Below are 17,916 nucleotides of genomic sequence, written 5' to 3' on the forward strand. Positions count from 1 at the left end.
TTTCAGTTTCAAGACAATTCAAAAGGCCTTCCAATTGTACATTAAGTGGTTTTTAATGTGTGTTCCCTGGCAGTTGTGAAGATTTGATTACTGTGTAAATGCATTCCAAGACAGTGCAGTCGTTAGATTCCGTGGAGGCGAGTTCTGCTCTTGGTGACATCACAAGCCAGAGAGAGGGGGAGGCCCTGACGTAATCCACTCGTTAATTTGAGGTGACGTCTTCAGAGGGAGCGTCTACATATTTAGGTAAACATGTGGTAAACAAGGTGGGATATCAATGCAGACAGATATATCTAAAGTTGTATTTAAATAGAAGTTAAAATTCAATAAAACCTAGGCTAGAATACAAATCTGTAACAAAAATCCACGATGCCTTCAAATGTGCTCTTTAAAGTACCTCCTTGCGAAAAAACAGATCGGCAGACATCTTTCATTGAACGTTCTCTACACGAAACAAAGGAATGTTTTACACAAACTATAAATACCACGGCCTTTTAGGAATGCATGTGTAATGGGTTCCGGAGACACTTGTAGAGGTATCTTCTTAATTACAATAAAACACTCCAACAGTCCTGATACTCTGTTACAGCCTAGGTACATAGCTTAGGTACACAGCCTAGATACACTACTCTGGCTACGCTCTGGGCTCCTCCGGCTGCAATTACCCTAGGGGAGGCTAATTGACCCGACCCAGCCAAGGTGCGGGTCTGGACTCTGGCTTCCTCGGAACTCGCCCTTACAAGGACGTAGAGCCGGGAGTCCCAGAGTCCCACCACTGGCCCTCACAGCGTCCCGGCCCTTACAAGGACAAGCGGGACGAGGGGGTCCAGAATCCTAAGCTGGCTGGCCTTGGGTCTTGAGCTGCAACTGCCCCCGATCGGCCAGGGAGCTGCCCTTTAATGCCTCGTCCCCAACGAGGGGTGGGGTTGTGTGCGCCCCCAGATATCCCACAGAGCACGCACAGCCCCTCCCCCCGTTGGTGGCGTCAAGGGGCTTAACTGTTTGGGGTGCCTGGGATCCTAGCGCCTGGCACCGAGGGCTTATCTGCCGAGGATCTTAGAGCCCCCAGCAGCCCCTCCTCTCTTATGGCACTACACATGTGTTCAGTACAAGCCACCTGTGGACTGGTTTTGGTGTACAATGTCTCAACAGTCCGGCTTGCTTCAACTGATGTTCATCGGCAAGGTCCATTTCAAGTCTCAGATCGACAAAATGTATACGTAATACAAAATGATAATTAGTGTTCTTGTGGAGAATGTATGCCATGGCGACAGCGCCGCAGCTGGCTGCAGTCCCGGATCGCTCTCACAGTTTATCAACCGTAACCACACCTCGTACCTTACCCATGTCCTTCTTCACTCACCATCACTCTTCTTACTTTCATCTTCCATTACATTTTTCATATAATTTATTTTGTTTCATTATTTTCATTATCACTTTGGCGTCGCCCGAGTTTTGGGTGGCGGCCGATCCCTGCACCCAAACCCGCCCGCCTCCGTGTTCACTGCACACGCCTCGCGGCGCTACAACAGCCGACAAATGCCGTTTACTGCAGTGCCACACAACTCGCCTTAACTGCCGCATCGCACAGCTGTTGGGCAGTGCGAGTAAACGAGGCCTGTTGCTTCGATTCACGAAGCTGGAGGACGCTGGCTGTATTGTTCATGCGGCGCGGCTTAACATCCGCCCCGGGCACGGTTTCTACCAGCAACGTCCTCACAAGGCACCTCTTCCGGTACCATCAGCGACTGTGAGCTTGGCGTGCCCCAGCATCGCCAGCAAGTGGGAGATCTACGTGCTCCGTCCAACGTTCACCACCAGCGAGTGGGAACGCGAAGCAGACTGTCATCTCCTCAACACGAGAGAGTTGGCTTGCCTGCTGCCCAGCACCACCAGTGAATGGGAGCTCTGCGAGGTACGTCCATCCTGCTGCACCACCTGCGAGCTGGAGCACAGAGCGTGGTCAGCTAATCCACTGGACTTCGTGTACTTCTGGCTGCTCCATTGTACGCCCCGCCTGCGTGGTTCTGCACGCCCGTGTACGCGCTCAGCGAGTGTTTACACGGGCGTGTTTGCATCCGCTACGTACGGGGAAGTGCTTGCTGATAGCGTGGAGCTTGGACAACGACACCTCGACTTGCTGCTCAGGGCAGCTGAGCCGCTGATTGGAGTCCATCCGAATCCGGGCCCCTTCATCCGCACCATCGTTGCAGCACGGGCTGATATAATAGGGCTACGACATGCACCATCTCTTCATCATCTGCACCTGCAACCCGCACTCCTGAGGACGCTCTCTGTCCTTGGGCTTCTCCGAGGCCAACGTCGGAGACCGCATCGGCACCGTGGTTGCAGAGGTGGCAGGGGCCGCCGTTCACAGGTCGACCTCGAACCAGCCAACTCCTCTGTTCCCTCGACGCCTCACCTGCACGGATCTTCACATCTACCTTCACATATCCGCCTCGGTCTGCTCAACGCACGCTCCATCACCAATAAATCAGCCCTGATTCACGATACCATCTCGGACCACCACATCGACCTTTTGCTCATCACTGAGACCTGGTGCAGGCAAGACTCCCCGCCAGCTATCTCTCTGGAAGTTGCACCCCCAGGATACAAGGTTCTACATAAACCTCGCGCAACTAACCAGCGGGGTGGTGGCTTAGCGGTCGTTTACAATGCTCACTTGAAAATTAAAGAGCTCCATCTACCAATGGCTCAGGCCACATTCGAGGTCCAGTCCGTATCCCCTACTACTAACAACGAGTGCTTTTACATTATTTCCATCTATCGCCCTCCAGATGGCAGCATCAACACCTTCGTAAATGAGCTTTCGGAATTCCTATATCTGATTCCTAACCCATCTCACAGGCTCGTGCTTACAGGCGACTTCAATTGCCCCGGCAATACCCCAGCCTCCATCGATAGTCACCTTGAGTCAACTTTGGCCTGCCATAACCTGGTGATCACAAACTCAGGCCCCACCAGAGCTTCGTCAACAAACGTTGAGAGCATGCTCGACCTGGTTCTGGAACCTAACCAGCACCGACGCATCACTGCACTGGGAGTTTTCCAAACTGGTTACTCCGACCACCGCCTTATACTTTCTTCCCTCCAATTTCCGAAGCCAATCACCATCAAATTCACCCGCAACTTGCGTAATTTTAAGGGTATCGAATTTTCTGCTTTTCGTCACCTCCTTGCAAACTCGCTTTCAATGTTATCCCCATCATCGGATCCAACCGTCTGCGCTCTCCAACTAGAAGCTGACATGAGGGCGGCGCTGGACAAACTAGCTCCATTAAAATCACGAACCGCTAGGCAGTCTTCTCACGACACTCACTGGCTCTCAAGAGATGCCATCATTGCTAAGCGAACCAGGAGGCGTCTTGAACGTATCGCATCCCGCAGTGGTCTACCTGCTGATCGACTTGCTTACAGAGTCGCCTGCAGGAAAACTAACAAACTGATCCTTGTCTCACGTTCCTCCCACATTGAGGAACGCATAAAAAAGCAACCGGAAACCCGCGCATTCTATGGAAAACTCTCAAAGATCTTCTCCATCCTGGTAGCACCATGGTCCCTCACCTTAGCGATCCCCTTGCCTCACTGAAACTTGCCACCTCTTTTAATACTTACTTCAACAACAAGCTAATCGCCGTCGCAAACTCGTGCACGTCTACTGACACAGTGCACCATTGTACCCCGCTCATGGTACCTAAAATTGTAAGCACTAACCCAGACACTCTTCTAACTATGCTAAAGCCTGTGTCTACAAAAGACGTTTTCGCTTTAATTGAATCACTTCCTTTGAAGTCATCTCCACTCGACGTGCTCCCAGGTTCCTTGTTCAAGCAATGTGCTCCGGAACTCGCCATCATGATCAGGAATATCGCAAATGCCTCCTTCTCTTCGGGGTGTTACTGCAACTTCCAGTCAGCTTACCATCAAAACTATTCCACAGAAACAGCACTCACTAGGGTGCTCGATGACATTTTAATGATCGTTGATTCCGGCTCAACTGTTGCACTTGTAAGTCTGGACATTTCGTCAGCCTTCGACACCATCAACCATTCGCTCCTTACTTCCCTCCTGAAATCCGACTTCGGTATATGCGGCTCAGCACTCAAGTGGATAGCTTCGTACCTTTCTGACCGGCAATCCTCAGTCAGGGTGGGCATGTCCACATCGCCTGAAACAACAGCATTATGCGGGGTTCCCCAGGGCTCTGTTCTAGGTCCCCTGCTCTTCACAGCCTACACTTCCCCGATCGGCCGACTCATTGCAAGCTTCGGTGTTAAGCATCACTCATACGCGGATGACACGATTCTATTCACCGCCATCGATTCTAGCAATGCATCTGGATTCGAGAGGCTCTCGGAATGTACCACCGCCGTGCAACAATGGTTCACTGCACACAACCTAGCCCTTAATCCGAAAAAGTCAGTGGCCATCATGTTAGGTACCAAGCAACGTCTCAATTCAGCAGCACTCCCCACACACATACACATCTTCGGTCATAGCATCAAGTTCACCAACCACTTCAGCTACCTCGGTGTCATCCTAGATTCAACTTTATCCTTTGACCGTCAAACCAACCATATCATCAGCTCATGTAACTTTCACCTGAAGGCTCTTAGACACATACGTCCTCTCATCTCTACTGAAATTGCCAACACTTTGGCATGTTGCATAGTTGGGTCTCGCCTTGACTATTGTAACTCCGTCCTTGTCCGGACCTCCGCTGGCAACCTAAGGAAGCTTCAAAGACTACAAAATAACCTAGCACGCGTCGTCATTGCCCACACTCATCTCCGCCTCGACTCACCAGCTCGTCTCCGCGCTCTCAACTGGCTCCCCATTGCCAGTAGGGTCACATACAAGACCGCCTGCCTCTGCCACAATGCCTTCATATCCGCCTGCCCGCCGTATCTTTCTTCATTACTGACAACTTGTAGCTCAGCACACGGCAGTTGCCTGCGCAGCGCGACTCACGACCTCCTCTCAATACCAAGATCCAGGATGGTCATGTCTACGCGCCGCTTCTCGGTGGCAGCCCCAACAGTCTGGAACAATATCCCTCTGCACATTCGCAGCATCACCTCAATCGCCTCCTTCAAGAGACACTTAAAAACTCACCTCTACAATCATGCTTTTGAGCGACTCTGAGCTTGGCTCCGCGCCTCTGAGTTGCGGCCACTACGTCTGCAAATTTGCGCGCGTTACGAATTGTACTATTATTATTATTATACGTAACTTATAAGTGGCATACCTTAACTGATGAATGATCCGACTATGCTCCCGATTTCAAAGACAATGAGTTGCCCCAGTCAGATGCGGCCTGATTCACAAAAACACCCTTTGACCCGTATCACAAAAATAACAGCTCTCACGTGAGCTTTTGTACAGGTTACCACCAAAACAGATACTTTGTCCTGACAGCACATATTCCATGTTTGACATTAATACACAAAATGTTGTATGTACGTACAAAATCTGACGGGTATTCTTTCAATTATGATTCAAAATAATCAAAGGGCACATTGGCAACATTTTATTACTATACTGAAATGTACTGCGTCACGTTGCAACGTATTTACAAGTTGATCTCTGCCGAGATGAGGCCTATATGTGCAGCACTCTCATAGAGGGAAGTCAAGTAGTAGTACATTCTCTATGTTGCAGAGGTTCAAGGTTCAAATCCGAATGGCATATCAAACATCTCCCCCGACTTACAAACTCATATCCACATGCAGGCCAGTGAACGGTCACCTTGTGGCACACAGGGGCAGATGCCCATTATGGGCACCCATCGAGTGTCTAAGATGAGATATGATACAAAACACTTGAGTCACTCCTGGTTAGAGATCGCCCCAACCCACAGGTTCACAAATACTGGCCACGCTTACACTCCAGTTTGAACCTAGAAATTGAGTGTTCAACTTCACATTATATTCATTAGAAAGGCCTGTGACAAAGGTGCATCCATTGGAGCTTAATTGTCTGAAGCTTGCACATCTACCTGGTCTCCATTTGACTTTGTATTGTCTAAGAAGTCCACCCACACCTCCACATCCACAAACTCCTGGGAGTTGCCTCGCTCTGCCTCACAGTCAGAATTTAGTTCCTGTTTCACACTGCCTCCATCTATGTGAAGGTCCGATTTTGGAGTTGAATAATCTTCAAATTTAACCTTCACTTCTACGCTCTTCACTGTTACTTCTTCACATTTCACTTTCGCCTCTTCATATTTCACCTTGATACCTTTCAAAGTGTCCAGGCTGGGATTGTCTTCTGGTTCTTGTTTCATGAACAATGGGGTCATTGCAGCACTTTGACTTTCACAAGCTGATTTCAGATTACACTTCTTGTGGATTTTCTGATGCGTGTGTGTTCTCTGGTGTTTTTTAAGATTTGATGAATGTGCAAACGCTTTCCCACAAACACTGCACTTGAAGAGTTTCTCTCCTGTGTGTGTTTTCTGGTGTCGTCGAAGAGCAAATGAATCTGAAAACGCCTTCTCACACACACTGCACTTGAAGGGTTTATCTCCTGTGTGTATTCTCTGGTGGGTCTGAAGAGTTGATGACTTTGCAAACGCCTTCCCACACAGAGTGCACTTAAAAGGTTTCTCTCCTGTGTGTGTTTTCTGGTGGGTCTTAAGATTTGATGACATTGCAAACGCCTTCCCACACAGAGTGCACTTAAAAGGTTTCTCTCCTGTGTGTGTTCTCTGGTGTTGTTTAAGAGTAGATGAATAAAAAAATGCCTTCCCACACACACTGCACTTGAAGGGGTTATCTCCTGTGTGTGTTCGCTGGTGTCTTTGAAGATGTGATGACTGTGCAAACGCCTTCCCACACACAATGCACTTGAAATGTTTCTCTCCTGTGTGTGTTCTCTGGTGTCTTTGAAGATGTGGTGACTGTGCAAACGCCTTCTCACACACAGTGCACTTGAAAGGTTTCTTTCCTGTGTGTGTTCTCTGGTGTTGTTTAAGAGTAGATGAATAAAAAAATGCCTTCCCACACACACTGCACTTGAAGGGCTTATCTCCTGTGTGTGTTCTCTGGTGGGTCTTAAGATTTGATGACATTGCAAACGCCTTCCCACACAGAGTGCACTTAAAAGGTTTCTCTCCTGTGTGTGTTCTCTGGTGGATCTTAAGATTTGATGACAATGCAAACGCCTTCCCACACAGAGTGCACTTGAAAGGTTTATCTCCTGTGTGTGTTCTCTGGTGTTGTTTAAGAGTAGATGAATACGAAAATGCCCTCCCACACACACTGCACTTGAAGGGTTTATCTCCTGTGTGTGTTCTCTGGTGGGTCTGAAGATATGATGACAATGAAAATGCCTTCTCACACACAGTGCACTTGAAGGGTTTCTCTCCTGTGTGTGTTCTCTGGTGTGATTTAAGAATGAACGACCATGCAAACGCCTTCTCACACACAGTGCACTTGAAAGGTTTATCTCCTGTGTGTGTTCTCTGGTGTGATTTAAGAATGCATGACAGTGCAAACGCCTTCTCACACACAGTGCACTTGAAAGGTTTCTCTCCTGTGTGTGTTCTCTGGTGTGATTTAAGAATGCATGACCGTGCAAACGCCTTCTCACACACAGTGCACTTAAAAGGTTTCTCTCCTTTGTGTGTTCTCTGGTGTGATTTAAGAATGGATGACCGTGCAAACGCCTTCTCACACACAGTGCACTTGAAAGGTTTCTCTCCTGTGTGTGTTCTCTGGTGTGATTTAAGAATTGATGACTTTGCAAATGCCTTCCCACACACACTGCACTTAAAAGGTTTCTCTCCTGTGTGTGTTCTGTGGTGTTGTTAAAGAGTAGATGAATCTGAAAATGCCTTCCCACACACACAGCACTCTAAGGGTTTCTCTCCTGTGTGTGTTCTCTGGTGCTGTGTCAAGTTTCCAGTACGATCCGTGCTGTTTGCATGATGGTCGCATTGTTTCCTTCTTGTACTGAACTGCGCTGAGTGCCTTTGCTCCATCAGGCCAATTCTGCAGAGAGAGCGTCAGCTGCAAACAGAAAAGCATGTCCACACCATCTATGTGAGTATTGAGGCACAGAGGAATGCATATATACACAGTCACACATGACTTACACATCTATACATATTCATATTTTCATGATATAGTGAAAGAGATTCCCCAATTCATCACACGGGCTGTTAAGGCACACAATGCGAGGGCAAATGGTCATAAATATGCCTGGACACCCTAGTGTCTTCAAAATTAATGTTTACCAAAAACTCCAAGCACACAATTTCGGTTGTCTAGCTACGACAGGAATATTTAAGAAAAAATTTGTTAACCTAGCAAAGGCTTTTGAAAATAATACTATTTGTATTATGCAGAAATGTATAAATTAATGTTCATTTGCAACTTAGAGGTGTGAAGCCAGGCTCAGATTAGCTTGAATGCGAGGATGAACAGATTTAACTTCAGCTGCATATGTGCTGTGTTAATTTCCTGACTGTTTCCATTCTTATGAAAATTTCCAAAGCAAAACTAACATAAACTATATTTATGATTTAACCTCCATGTTCAATCGAGTCAATATACTTGACAGCAAATACAAACTTAACATGTTCATACACTTGCATGGTAAAAAGGTGGTTAAATTTTGACTTAAAACTTTCGTGACTGCAGGAATTAATATTCTTTGGTTATTTCGGTAAAGTCAAGTAGATAGAAAATAATAATACAAATAAAGTGAATATAAGAAAAAAAAACGACTAATGTAGACTGTAGCCTGGTTCTTAACCTCGGTGAGCGCAGAGGCGTAGCTAGGATATTTTGCGCCCAGGGACGAACTATAAAATTGGCGCCCCCCCCCCCCGTTTAATCACATTTTCCTATTACATCGAATAAGGAATAACAATTTTAATGAAACATTGTATATAAAGAAGCAAATTCATAGAAATTATATTACATGGCTCACTCAGTCACTGTCGTAGACTGGTTGACATAGTCTACAAAAGATTATTTTTTCTTGATTTCACTGTCGCAAATTGGTCAATCACGTAATCAAAATATGTTTTTTCCAATGTTTTTCTTTCAACGCTAAGAAGAGCAAGATCGCTGAGACGATCTTGTCCCATTGAAGCACGCAAATACGACAAAATAAGTTTAAATTTGCTGAACGACCGCTCACAGCTTGCAATTGAAACTGCTACTGTTAATAAAATTTGCAGTGAAATTCGCAAATTCGGAAATATGTCGTCTCCATAAAACACAATAAAACCAAGAAGATCCAAAGGAGTTTCTGGTAGAACTTAATTCCGGTTACCGAGCAGCATTTTGCAATCTCCAAATTCTGTGAAAAGTTCGTGGCCATTGATGTCGGTGTCATAGAAATTTCCAAAATCTGTGCAATTTCGACGAATTGCATCGACATCTGTGCCAGTTCTCCCGGCATCTTCCGACGTCACCTAATTCTTCTGTCCACATCGATCCCCCAGGCTGTGCATCTTGTTTTGGCGTTTTTTACAGCAACTTGGCTCAAATCATCACGAAGCTGGACAAATTCATGCTCCAAAGATTCAAGATCAGTTGCTGCTTCCTTGAAATTCATAGTAGGACCCTGTAAGCGCTTCTGAACGCGATACATTTTTCCAAGAATGACATTCCAGAAATGTAATAAAACTATGAAGTAAAAATTTAATACGCATGCCTGTAACTGTTCTGCATCACTTCTGGTTTCAGGCGTCATAGTTACGTCCTCCGACAATTTGTCTAGCAGCCCTACTAGTTCATCCATTCCTTCATAGAGAGCTTTAACAGCTTCTGATCGTGCACTCCAGCGTGTTTCAGACTCCCGCTTTACTGTGATGGGCACAGCTTTTTTTAACTCTTCCCAACGAATTGTTGAACGAGAGAAAAATATATACTTTCAACTGTTCCAAAAAACGTGACGACAAGTGGATCCTGTTTAGCTGAGTGTACTCCTGCTAAGTTTAAGCTGTGGTTGTCACAGTTGACAAACAATGCTCTGTGATTTTTGTCACATATTCGTTGTTGAAGGCCGGATATATGCCCAGTCATCACAGCAGCATTATGATAACATTATGCCCGACAGTCGGCTAGAGGTATGTTGTCAAATTTCAGTATCTCGACGATGACTCTTTCTAGGCTTGCTGCATCTTTTTCATGTATCTCGATATAACCTAAAAAAGATTTTTTGATAGTTACTTTTTTAGTTTGAAAATCCACATCCACAAATCTTATGACCTGAGAAAATGTAATTACATGCAATGTAGGCTCTGTGTGGCGGGATATATAAACTTTTAGGTTGAGGTGTAGATTTGCGCAGTAGTTTCAGGCTGCCGCGCCCGCCGCAATAAGTGATAATGTAACGTTGTAAGCCTCATTTAGGCGACCCTTTACCTTGGCGCCCGGGGACATATGTACCCCCCTGCCCCCCCCTAGCTACGCCTCTGGGTGAGCGTACTGGCAGTCTATAATGTAGACTGTAGCCTGGTTCTTAACCTCGGTGAGTGTATTGGCAGTCTATAATGTAGACTATTGCCTGTTTTTTGACGAGACCTTTGCAATGGACTAGACCTTGGCGATGGACACTCACAGCTTTGTATGTAAAAAAGTCCAGGCAGCTTCCACATAGTGTTACAGAGCCTAATGAAAGAATGCTGCTAGACTAATTTGAAGTGACACTTTGGATGCCAAATAAGGTCATGAACACATTAACCTGGTATAGGCGCTCCTCCACCACGTGTAGAACGACCTGATTATTCATGGAGAGCTGAGCAGGTGCAGTGTTGTATGACATTAAATTCCCAGGGAGGTATTCTTTGGGTCTTTCGGTAAAGTCACGTCACTTAACCGAAAGACCCAAAGAATATGAATTCCTGCAGTTACGAAAGCTTTAAGTCAAGATTTTCCCAGGGAGGTGATCTTTTTGTAGAACATATGCAAGGCCCCATTTCGTCATGGAATTCTCCAGGTATAGAACACGATTCTCCAACTCAATATCATTGAGTAGCCATGACCAGATCATCAACATGCGTAACATGGTTGACCAGCAGGGGACGATCCCTTGACTATAACCAGGCATCGATTAGCGTATCATTGTTACTGTATGAAATGCAATTTTGTATAGGGCCATTGTGAGCTTCTCAAAATACATCATTATACTTAAGCATTACCTAAATAATGGGGTTAGGTTAACGGCAACTAAAATAAACATCACAATCGAAATAAGTACTGTACTGTATTCCAAATAAGGAATCATGTGTGCATTAACCACAATACTTGTGGTCAGAAAGCAAACAAAAACACTCTGCTAGAAAATGCATGGTCTGCTGCTGAGGCAGACTGTTGTAAAAGGTTTGAAATGGGTGTAGCCCAAGGGTCATAAGGAAGTGGCCGGGGCAAGTGATGATAATGTAATAAATTAGCATGTTAATGTGAAATCGAAGAGTGGTGCAATCCAAAGCGGCCTCCCTACAAGACAGAGAAGGAGCGAGGCTCTACCTGGGTAAACAACAACTACCACCACGACAACAATAACCACGATGTGAACTTCTCACTTCAGATCTCAGTGAGCGGACACTAAAATAAATCACGCTTGCTAACACAGAGCGTACGCCTGGGATACACTGCCGAGATCATCGATGACCTCGCCGCCGAGAAAGTTCAGCAGTATCTGACAAGCACAACGTGGTGGCAGCCAGATGCGAACTGCCCATATCCCCCATCTAACACCCTTGCCGAGCACGCGCAGGTGTGTGAGAGATTTGCTCGCGAGCGTGCGCATTTCTGACGGCTGGAACAGGAGCACACCATTGCAAGTCTTCTTCCAGAGGAGAAGCTCGCGAGAACGGTGAGGGGGGGGGGGGACGAGGGAGCCTCCAGGACCCCGTGAGACAACCCCAGGATGGGTGGCAGGGATACAGACCGGCATAGGAGATCACAGGCCATGCAACCCAAGTACGTGAGGAGGTAACCCAAGTATGTGGGGAGGTGACCCAAGTACACCTGAATGTGACCAAGCTGCAGTCCACAGCGGAGATAGTCCAGTCCGAGGTGGGAGGGCTGCGCTCCATGGTCGGGGGGCTAACCAGGCGAGTATCTCAATAAGAGGCAGAACTCGAACAAATGCGCACTGGGAGGGTAAGGGGGAGTGGGAAAGGGGCCTCTTATGGAGCCACCGCCCTTCCCCGTGCGTGCTATCTATGCGACCAATGGGGGCATCTCGTGAGAGACAGTCCCCAGATCGCCGCGCGAGAGAAGCACCAGGGTTAAACACCAAGGCCTCCCTAAAGAGGGGACCACAGAGGGGTGCAATCCACGTGGTCCCAACACAAATAAACTGTCATGATAATGGTGACGAATGACCCCCACGCAGATATTGACAACAACACCCCAGAATGTGGCGACTGCGGGTGACTGGCTGCGGGAGCTGGTGGCAGGAATAATGGGGGCCACGTCGCTCGTGGAAGGGCAGGTGAACAGGCGGCAAACCCGGATTCTGCTGGACACGTGGGGCGGTAATGTCACTCGTGAGTGCAACACATTGCAGCGTGGTCGGGGTTGAAGTGGGCCGCCGACAGGCCCCGGATCGTGCGCTGCACACTGCAAGTGGAAGTGGGATGGGACTGCTGGGGAGGGTCACCCTTAAGGGTCGCCTCGGACACCAGGTGTGTAACCAGGAGTTATACGTGTCGAGCGTGTTATGCCACGAGTGTATTGCTGGTACCGACCTCCTGGAAAAGTTGGGGCTCAGCGTGCAGCCCCGCCGGCGATGCGCCACCGTGGAGGGCAGAGGGGAGCAGATTCCTTTCTTGGGACAAGAGCCGGGTTGCCCCCGCTTCGAGCCCGTGGCCGCTATCCTGGCGTCGGCCGTCACCGTCGGCATTGGTGTTCCACTGGGTTTTCCGTTTTTCTCCCTAACCTAAACTCAAAATATATTTGGAGGTGGTCAAACAGTCCAATGCAGGACCCTCCTGAAACATAATCTTTAACTGCTCAATAAGAAATTAAATTGGAAAACCCTCAAACACAGTACATTATTTTTATTTTACCAGGTGAGGCCATCTGAGCTGCATAGCTCTTTTTCAGAATCGACCTGGACACAAATGATAGCTCAACTTAGTGGGTTAAAATATGGAAATGTATTGCAGCAAAATTCTCAAAATGCATGTTTCTAAATGTGGAGAAAAATCAATGCCACTACAGGGAGAGAGAGAAAAAAAATAAAAATGTAAACTGCAATTATAAATGCGTCAGGGTTGGAATCGAACTCACGCACGCAGAGTAGTCTAGTCTCACATGGTGTTGGACCAGATGACGCCAAAAGGCGCACAACTCAAAGACAATGCACCATCAGAGAGAGAGACTAGGCTCTAAGGAAAACTGTCTCGGGTGTGGACCAATCAACTTCAAGGACAGTACATACATTATCAGAGTTATGTTTTTTGTTTGCATTATGACTGCAGGTATTGTGGTCTATGCAAACATGACTCCTCGTAAAGAAGGTGTCAGTTTTGTTGCCAGATAAAAGGGTAAAAAAACAATTATAAAAAGTTGTTCATCGGTCTAAAGGGTGCATCAGCAAAACCAACTCGGCAGAACGCTCCTGAATTAGAGTGCTGAGACTCATTGTGGTCATGTACTCGAGTGTGCACCATGGTGGCTGGGAGATGTTAACTGCCTCTCCTGGAATACAGGAGGTGGTGGGTTCGATCGCGACCCCTCCTGTATATTTGGAGTTTGCGTGTCTCTCTCTCTCCCCGTGGTCGCGTGGATTTTCCTCCGGATCCTCAGGGTTTTCCCCTCCACGTTTAGAGTCAACATCACCACGCGTTTAGAGTATTTGACCGACAGACATTTCCACACGTTGATAAGCCACTTTGTTGTGGGAAGGTCGCTTCTGAAAACAAGAGCGGTATAGCAGCTGAAGTGGGCTTGGCCTGGTAAGATAAAAAAAAAACTGTAGAAATAATTAAAAGAAACAAAGTTTCAAAGTAGTGAGCCAGATGAAGACAAATTAAACTTGAGCAGAGAATTAAAGCAAATGCAAACAGGCGAGGGCAGGAGGCAAGGCCCCGCATGGGTAGGCCCCGCGTTGTAATGTTCCAACCTGGACATCGATTCCATCCTCGCTGCTACTCAACTGATATCCCTACGAGAGGAGCGAGGCTCTACCTGGGTAAACAACAACAACCACAACAACAACCACAACCACGATGTGAACTTCTCACCTCGGATCTCAGTGAGCGCGCGCGCGGATCGGCAGCTTCCTGGTATCTCGTGACGTCACGCGGCAGCACGAGATGACATGACGTCACTAGCGGGGTTCACCTCTCCCTCACGCCGATGAGGTAATGCAGTGGCGACGTCAGACAGCGGGGTTAGAGTTGAAGTTCATTAAGATTCCTATGCCATTGATCCCTCTATTGAACATTGACCCTTTGGGTGCGTGAGCTCAACAACGTGAACATTGTGTGTACAAACTTTGTATACAGTGTGTGTGTGTACAAACTGTGTATACAGTGTGTGTGGGGCCGTCCATAAATGACGTCACGCAACTGGGGAGGGGACGGTCAGACATTTGTGACGATTTGTGACGATGGGGGGGGGTGTGATAAATGTGACGTCACATCAAAATGCGCAACTTAAATATATATAGACAACACGTTCGACTTAATTAAATAGATTTTTTAATAAATGTTTTCTATTACAACATCAGAGTGTAGCGCCACATTAAATACGCACTACAATGATAATAGTTTAAAGCGATTTGAAGCATGTTTTTGGGGGGGAGGGCGGGCAGAGCTTTGTGACGTCATATTTGAGGGGGGGGGGTCTGACTTTTTGTGACGTCGTGTGACGAAGGAGGGGGGGGGGGGTCAAAATCGTCCAAAATCGCGTGACGTCATTTATGGACGGCCTCTGTATACAAACTGTGTACACACACACGGTGCGCGCGCACACACTGTGTGTGTACACTGTTGGCACAGTAGGGGGCACAGGTGGTGCATCGGCCAGCCATCTCAGTTGAACAATGGCACCTGAGTCTGCCCTGTGACTTCCTGCCGGCGGGAGTTCGACACTTGACCTGGCCTTAACGTGCACATAGCCTGGTACAAGCGCCATGGTGACATCACCACTACGTATTGGCGAATGATAGTAATTGTTTTTGTTAGTGTGTTTGTGTATACAGTGTATGCGCAGACTGTGTGTACGCTGTATATACATTGTGTACACAATACGTCTACCCTGCGTATGTGGACGGTGTGTGGGTGGTCCGAATCAGTCGGGCGGCATTATCTTTTCATCAGCTCTGCAATGCTGTGTGGAAGCTACCTGGCCTGTCGCTCCGCATGAAGCTCCGGGTCTTCTCGGCAACAGTCATGCCCTCCATTCTCTAGGCATGTGAAACGTGGACCCCTCTAAATGGAACATCTGCGCTGGTTAGAAACACTGGCTGGCATTTCGATTTAAAGCTTTCGTGACTGCAGGGAATGATCTCCTTGGTTCTTTTGGTAAAGTCACGTAGAAAGAAAATAATAACATAAAAATAAAACATAATAAAATAATTCTCACGACGTTTCGGCCACAAACGGCTGCTTGCGTTGTGGCCGAAACGTCGTGAGAATTATTTTATTATCTTTTCTTTTTATTATTTTCCTTCTACGTGACTTTACCGAAAGAACCAAGAAGACTGGCTGGCATGCCTACACTCAGATTGAGGGAAGCCAAGTGGTAGCGCATTCTCTATTTATTGCAGAGGTTCAAGGTTTAAATCCGACAGGCACCCCTGGCTACTCCAGTAACCTCAACAAAAATATGCACCGTCTGCTTAAAGAGTGGATGTAAAACATACTATTGTGTCATTCAAAACACATAGGTCTTTGCATGTTGGTGTCATTGAGATTACACATCAATTATCGCCCCTGACTGCCAGACTCATGCCCACATGCAGGCTGGTGCTGGGCCACCTTATGCCACACAGAGGTAGCTGCCACTTAGGGGTGCTCTTCGAGTGTTTGTGATGAGATATGATACAAAACTCTGAATTGCTGAGGCAATTAAGCAAGTTTAACGCGTAGGCTCTCACGACCAATATCATCCATCAGATTTTTTTTGGGTTAGATTGCTTAAATATAAATGCGCTCTCTCTAGTCGTCTAGCCTAGCCTAAACACAAACCTGACAGTGGAACACCAATGGCGCTGACCGAGACAGCCAACAACTATCCGGCCGCACAATATCTAGAAAAGATGACAGTGACGACGATACGAGCCCACTCCCAGAACCGGCAGCGCTCAGTTCCCGCTCTCAGCTGCTTTTATTGTACCCAGCGCGGCCTGGCTCCGCATTGGTCGCGCCTTTCTTCTCGAACCCTCTAGCAGGTTCCAGGGGCTTCCACATAGGGTCTTCCATGACTCTTGCCCCAGTTCCTCCGCCCTGCCGACACACTCGTGTATGTGCTCACCGTCGTGTGCACTGTTTGTCCACCGCAGTTGCCGTTGCAACTGCAACCGGTGGACAGGCAGAGCAACCCCAACCCCGAGGAACACCACCAACACGAAAAAACAATTTACCCCAAAAAAGAAAACCTTGGTTGCAACACTTCCCGCGACCATACAGCACAACCGCAGCGTCTCCTGCGAACCATAACCACGTAGTGCCACTCCGGCGCCCCCGCGGACCGGCAACAAAAAGCACAACCCGCGGCAACCTCCCCACAAACCGCCAACACGAAGCGCAACTGCGGCATGGGCAAGAACCCCATCAGGGACCGCATAACCGTGACGCCGCCCCCCCCCCCCCCCCCCCCACGAGAGCCGATAACACAAGCCAAACAATATACACAACCCCCCCGAATCTCACCTTACAAGGGAGAGTCGGCCTTTACCAGAACATAGCTCACGTGAGCCGGTCCTCGACACTGGTCACCCCCGCCTTGGCAGGGTTTTGCATTCCTTGGGATTCCGAGGAATGGGAACAAAAAAACAATGGCCTAAGGGCACGGCCCGTCCCTGAAATCCGCAGTAGCATCAAATCAGATCCAGCCCCTGACACTTTGCACACGGCAGTCACGGAAAGCAACATGGAGCTTGGGAAGATGTTGCCGGCAGGTTGGAGTGCTACGGTGGCGCGGGAGACAAGGTTTCTAAGGGGGCACCTTTATTAATACCTTCACAGGTTTGCCATCGCGCTCCCTCGTCGTCAAACCTAGCATAAACATATCCCTGACCATGTAACACCAATGGCGCTGACCGAGACAGCCAACAACTATCTGGCCGTGCAATATCTAGCGAAGACGGCATTGACGAAGGCGGCAAAGATGACAGCCACGAGGAGATGAACTCTGAGCTCCCACTCTCAGCTGCTTTTATGCTACCCAGTGTGGCCTGGCTCCGCCCTGGCCGTGCCTCCCTTCTCGAACCCACTAGCAGGTTCCAGGAGCTTCCAGATGGAGTCTTCCATGACCCTTGCCCCAGTTCTTCTTCCCTGCCGACACACCGGTGTATATGCTCACTGGCGTGTGTACTATTTGTCGACCGCAGTTGCCATTGCTGGACAACAGTCGGCGTTATTACACTACACTAGTACAGCACACCGGTGTGTTGGAGAACAAATCGCGTAGTGGCGGGTTTCACTAAACATTTAAATTAATGTGATCTAATTATGGGCAATTAAGCTCCACATTAATGCAAATATTATCATAATATAGTGAATGCTTGGGAGCTTATTGGCTCTTACTCCTGTTTAGAGATCTACCCAACCCAGAGGTCCGCAAATACTGGCTGCTCTTACTCTGCAGGTTGAACCTAGGAATTGAGTGCAACTTGTCATCATTTCATAAAAGACCTGTGACAAATCTATTGGAGCTTCATTGTCTCAAGACTACACATCTACCGGGTCTCCATTTG

The 17,916-nt window shown here is 47.7% G+C and overlaps 1 protein-coding gene across 1 annotated transcript in view; it reads right to left on the reverse strand.

Moving 5' to 3' along the window:
• Positions 1–5,536: 5,536 nt before the first annotated feature.
• LOC133361563 (oocyte zinc finger protein XlCOF6-like) overlaps positions 5,537–17,916 on the reverse strand; it is a 28,389-nt gene continuing 16,009 nt past the window's right edge. The window contains exon 3 of the mRNA XM_061580489.1: positions 5,537–7,820. Coding sequence (XP_061436473.1) covers positions 5,993–7,820 — 1,828 coding nt within the window. The 3' untranslated portion in view covers positions 5,537–5,992. The remainder of the gene's footprint in view (positions 7,821–17,916) is intronic.

This window comes from Lethenteron reissneri, unplaced genomic scaffold (genome assembly GCF_015708825.2).
Source record: "Lethenteron reissneri isolate LAM-NWPU_2019-01 unplaced genomic scaffold, ASM1570882v1 scaffold_114, whole genome shotgun sequence".
In the NCBI taxonomy this organism is placed as follows: Eukaryota; Metazoa; Chordata; class Hyperoartia; order Petromyzontiformes; family Petromyzontidae; genus Lethenteron; species Lethenteron reissneri.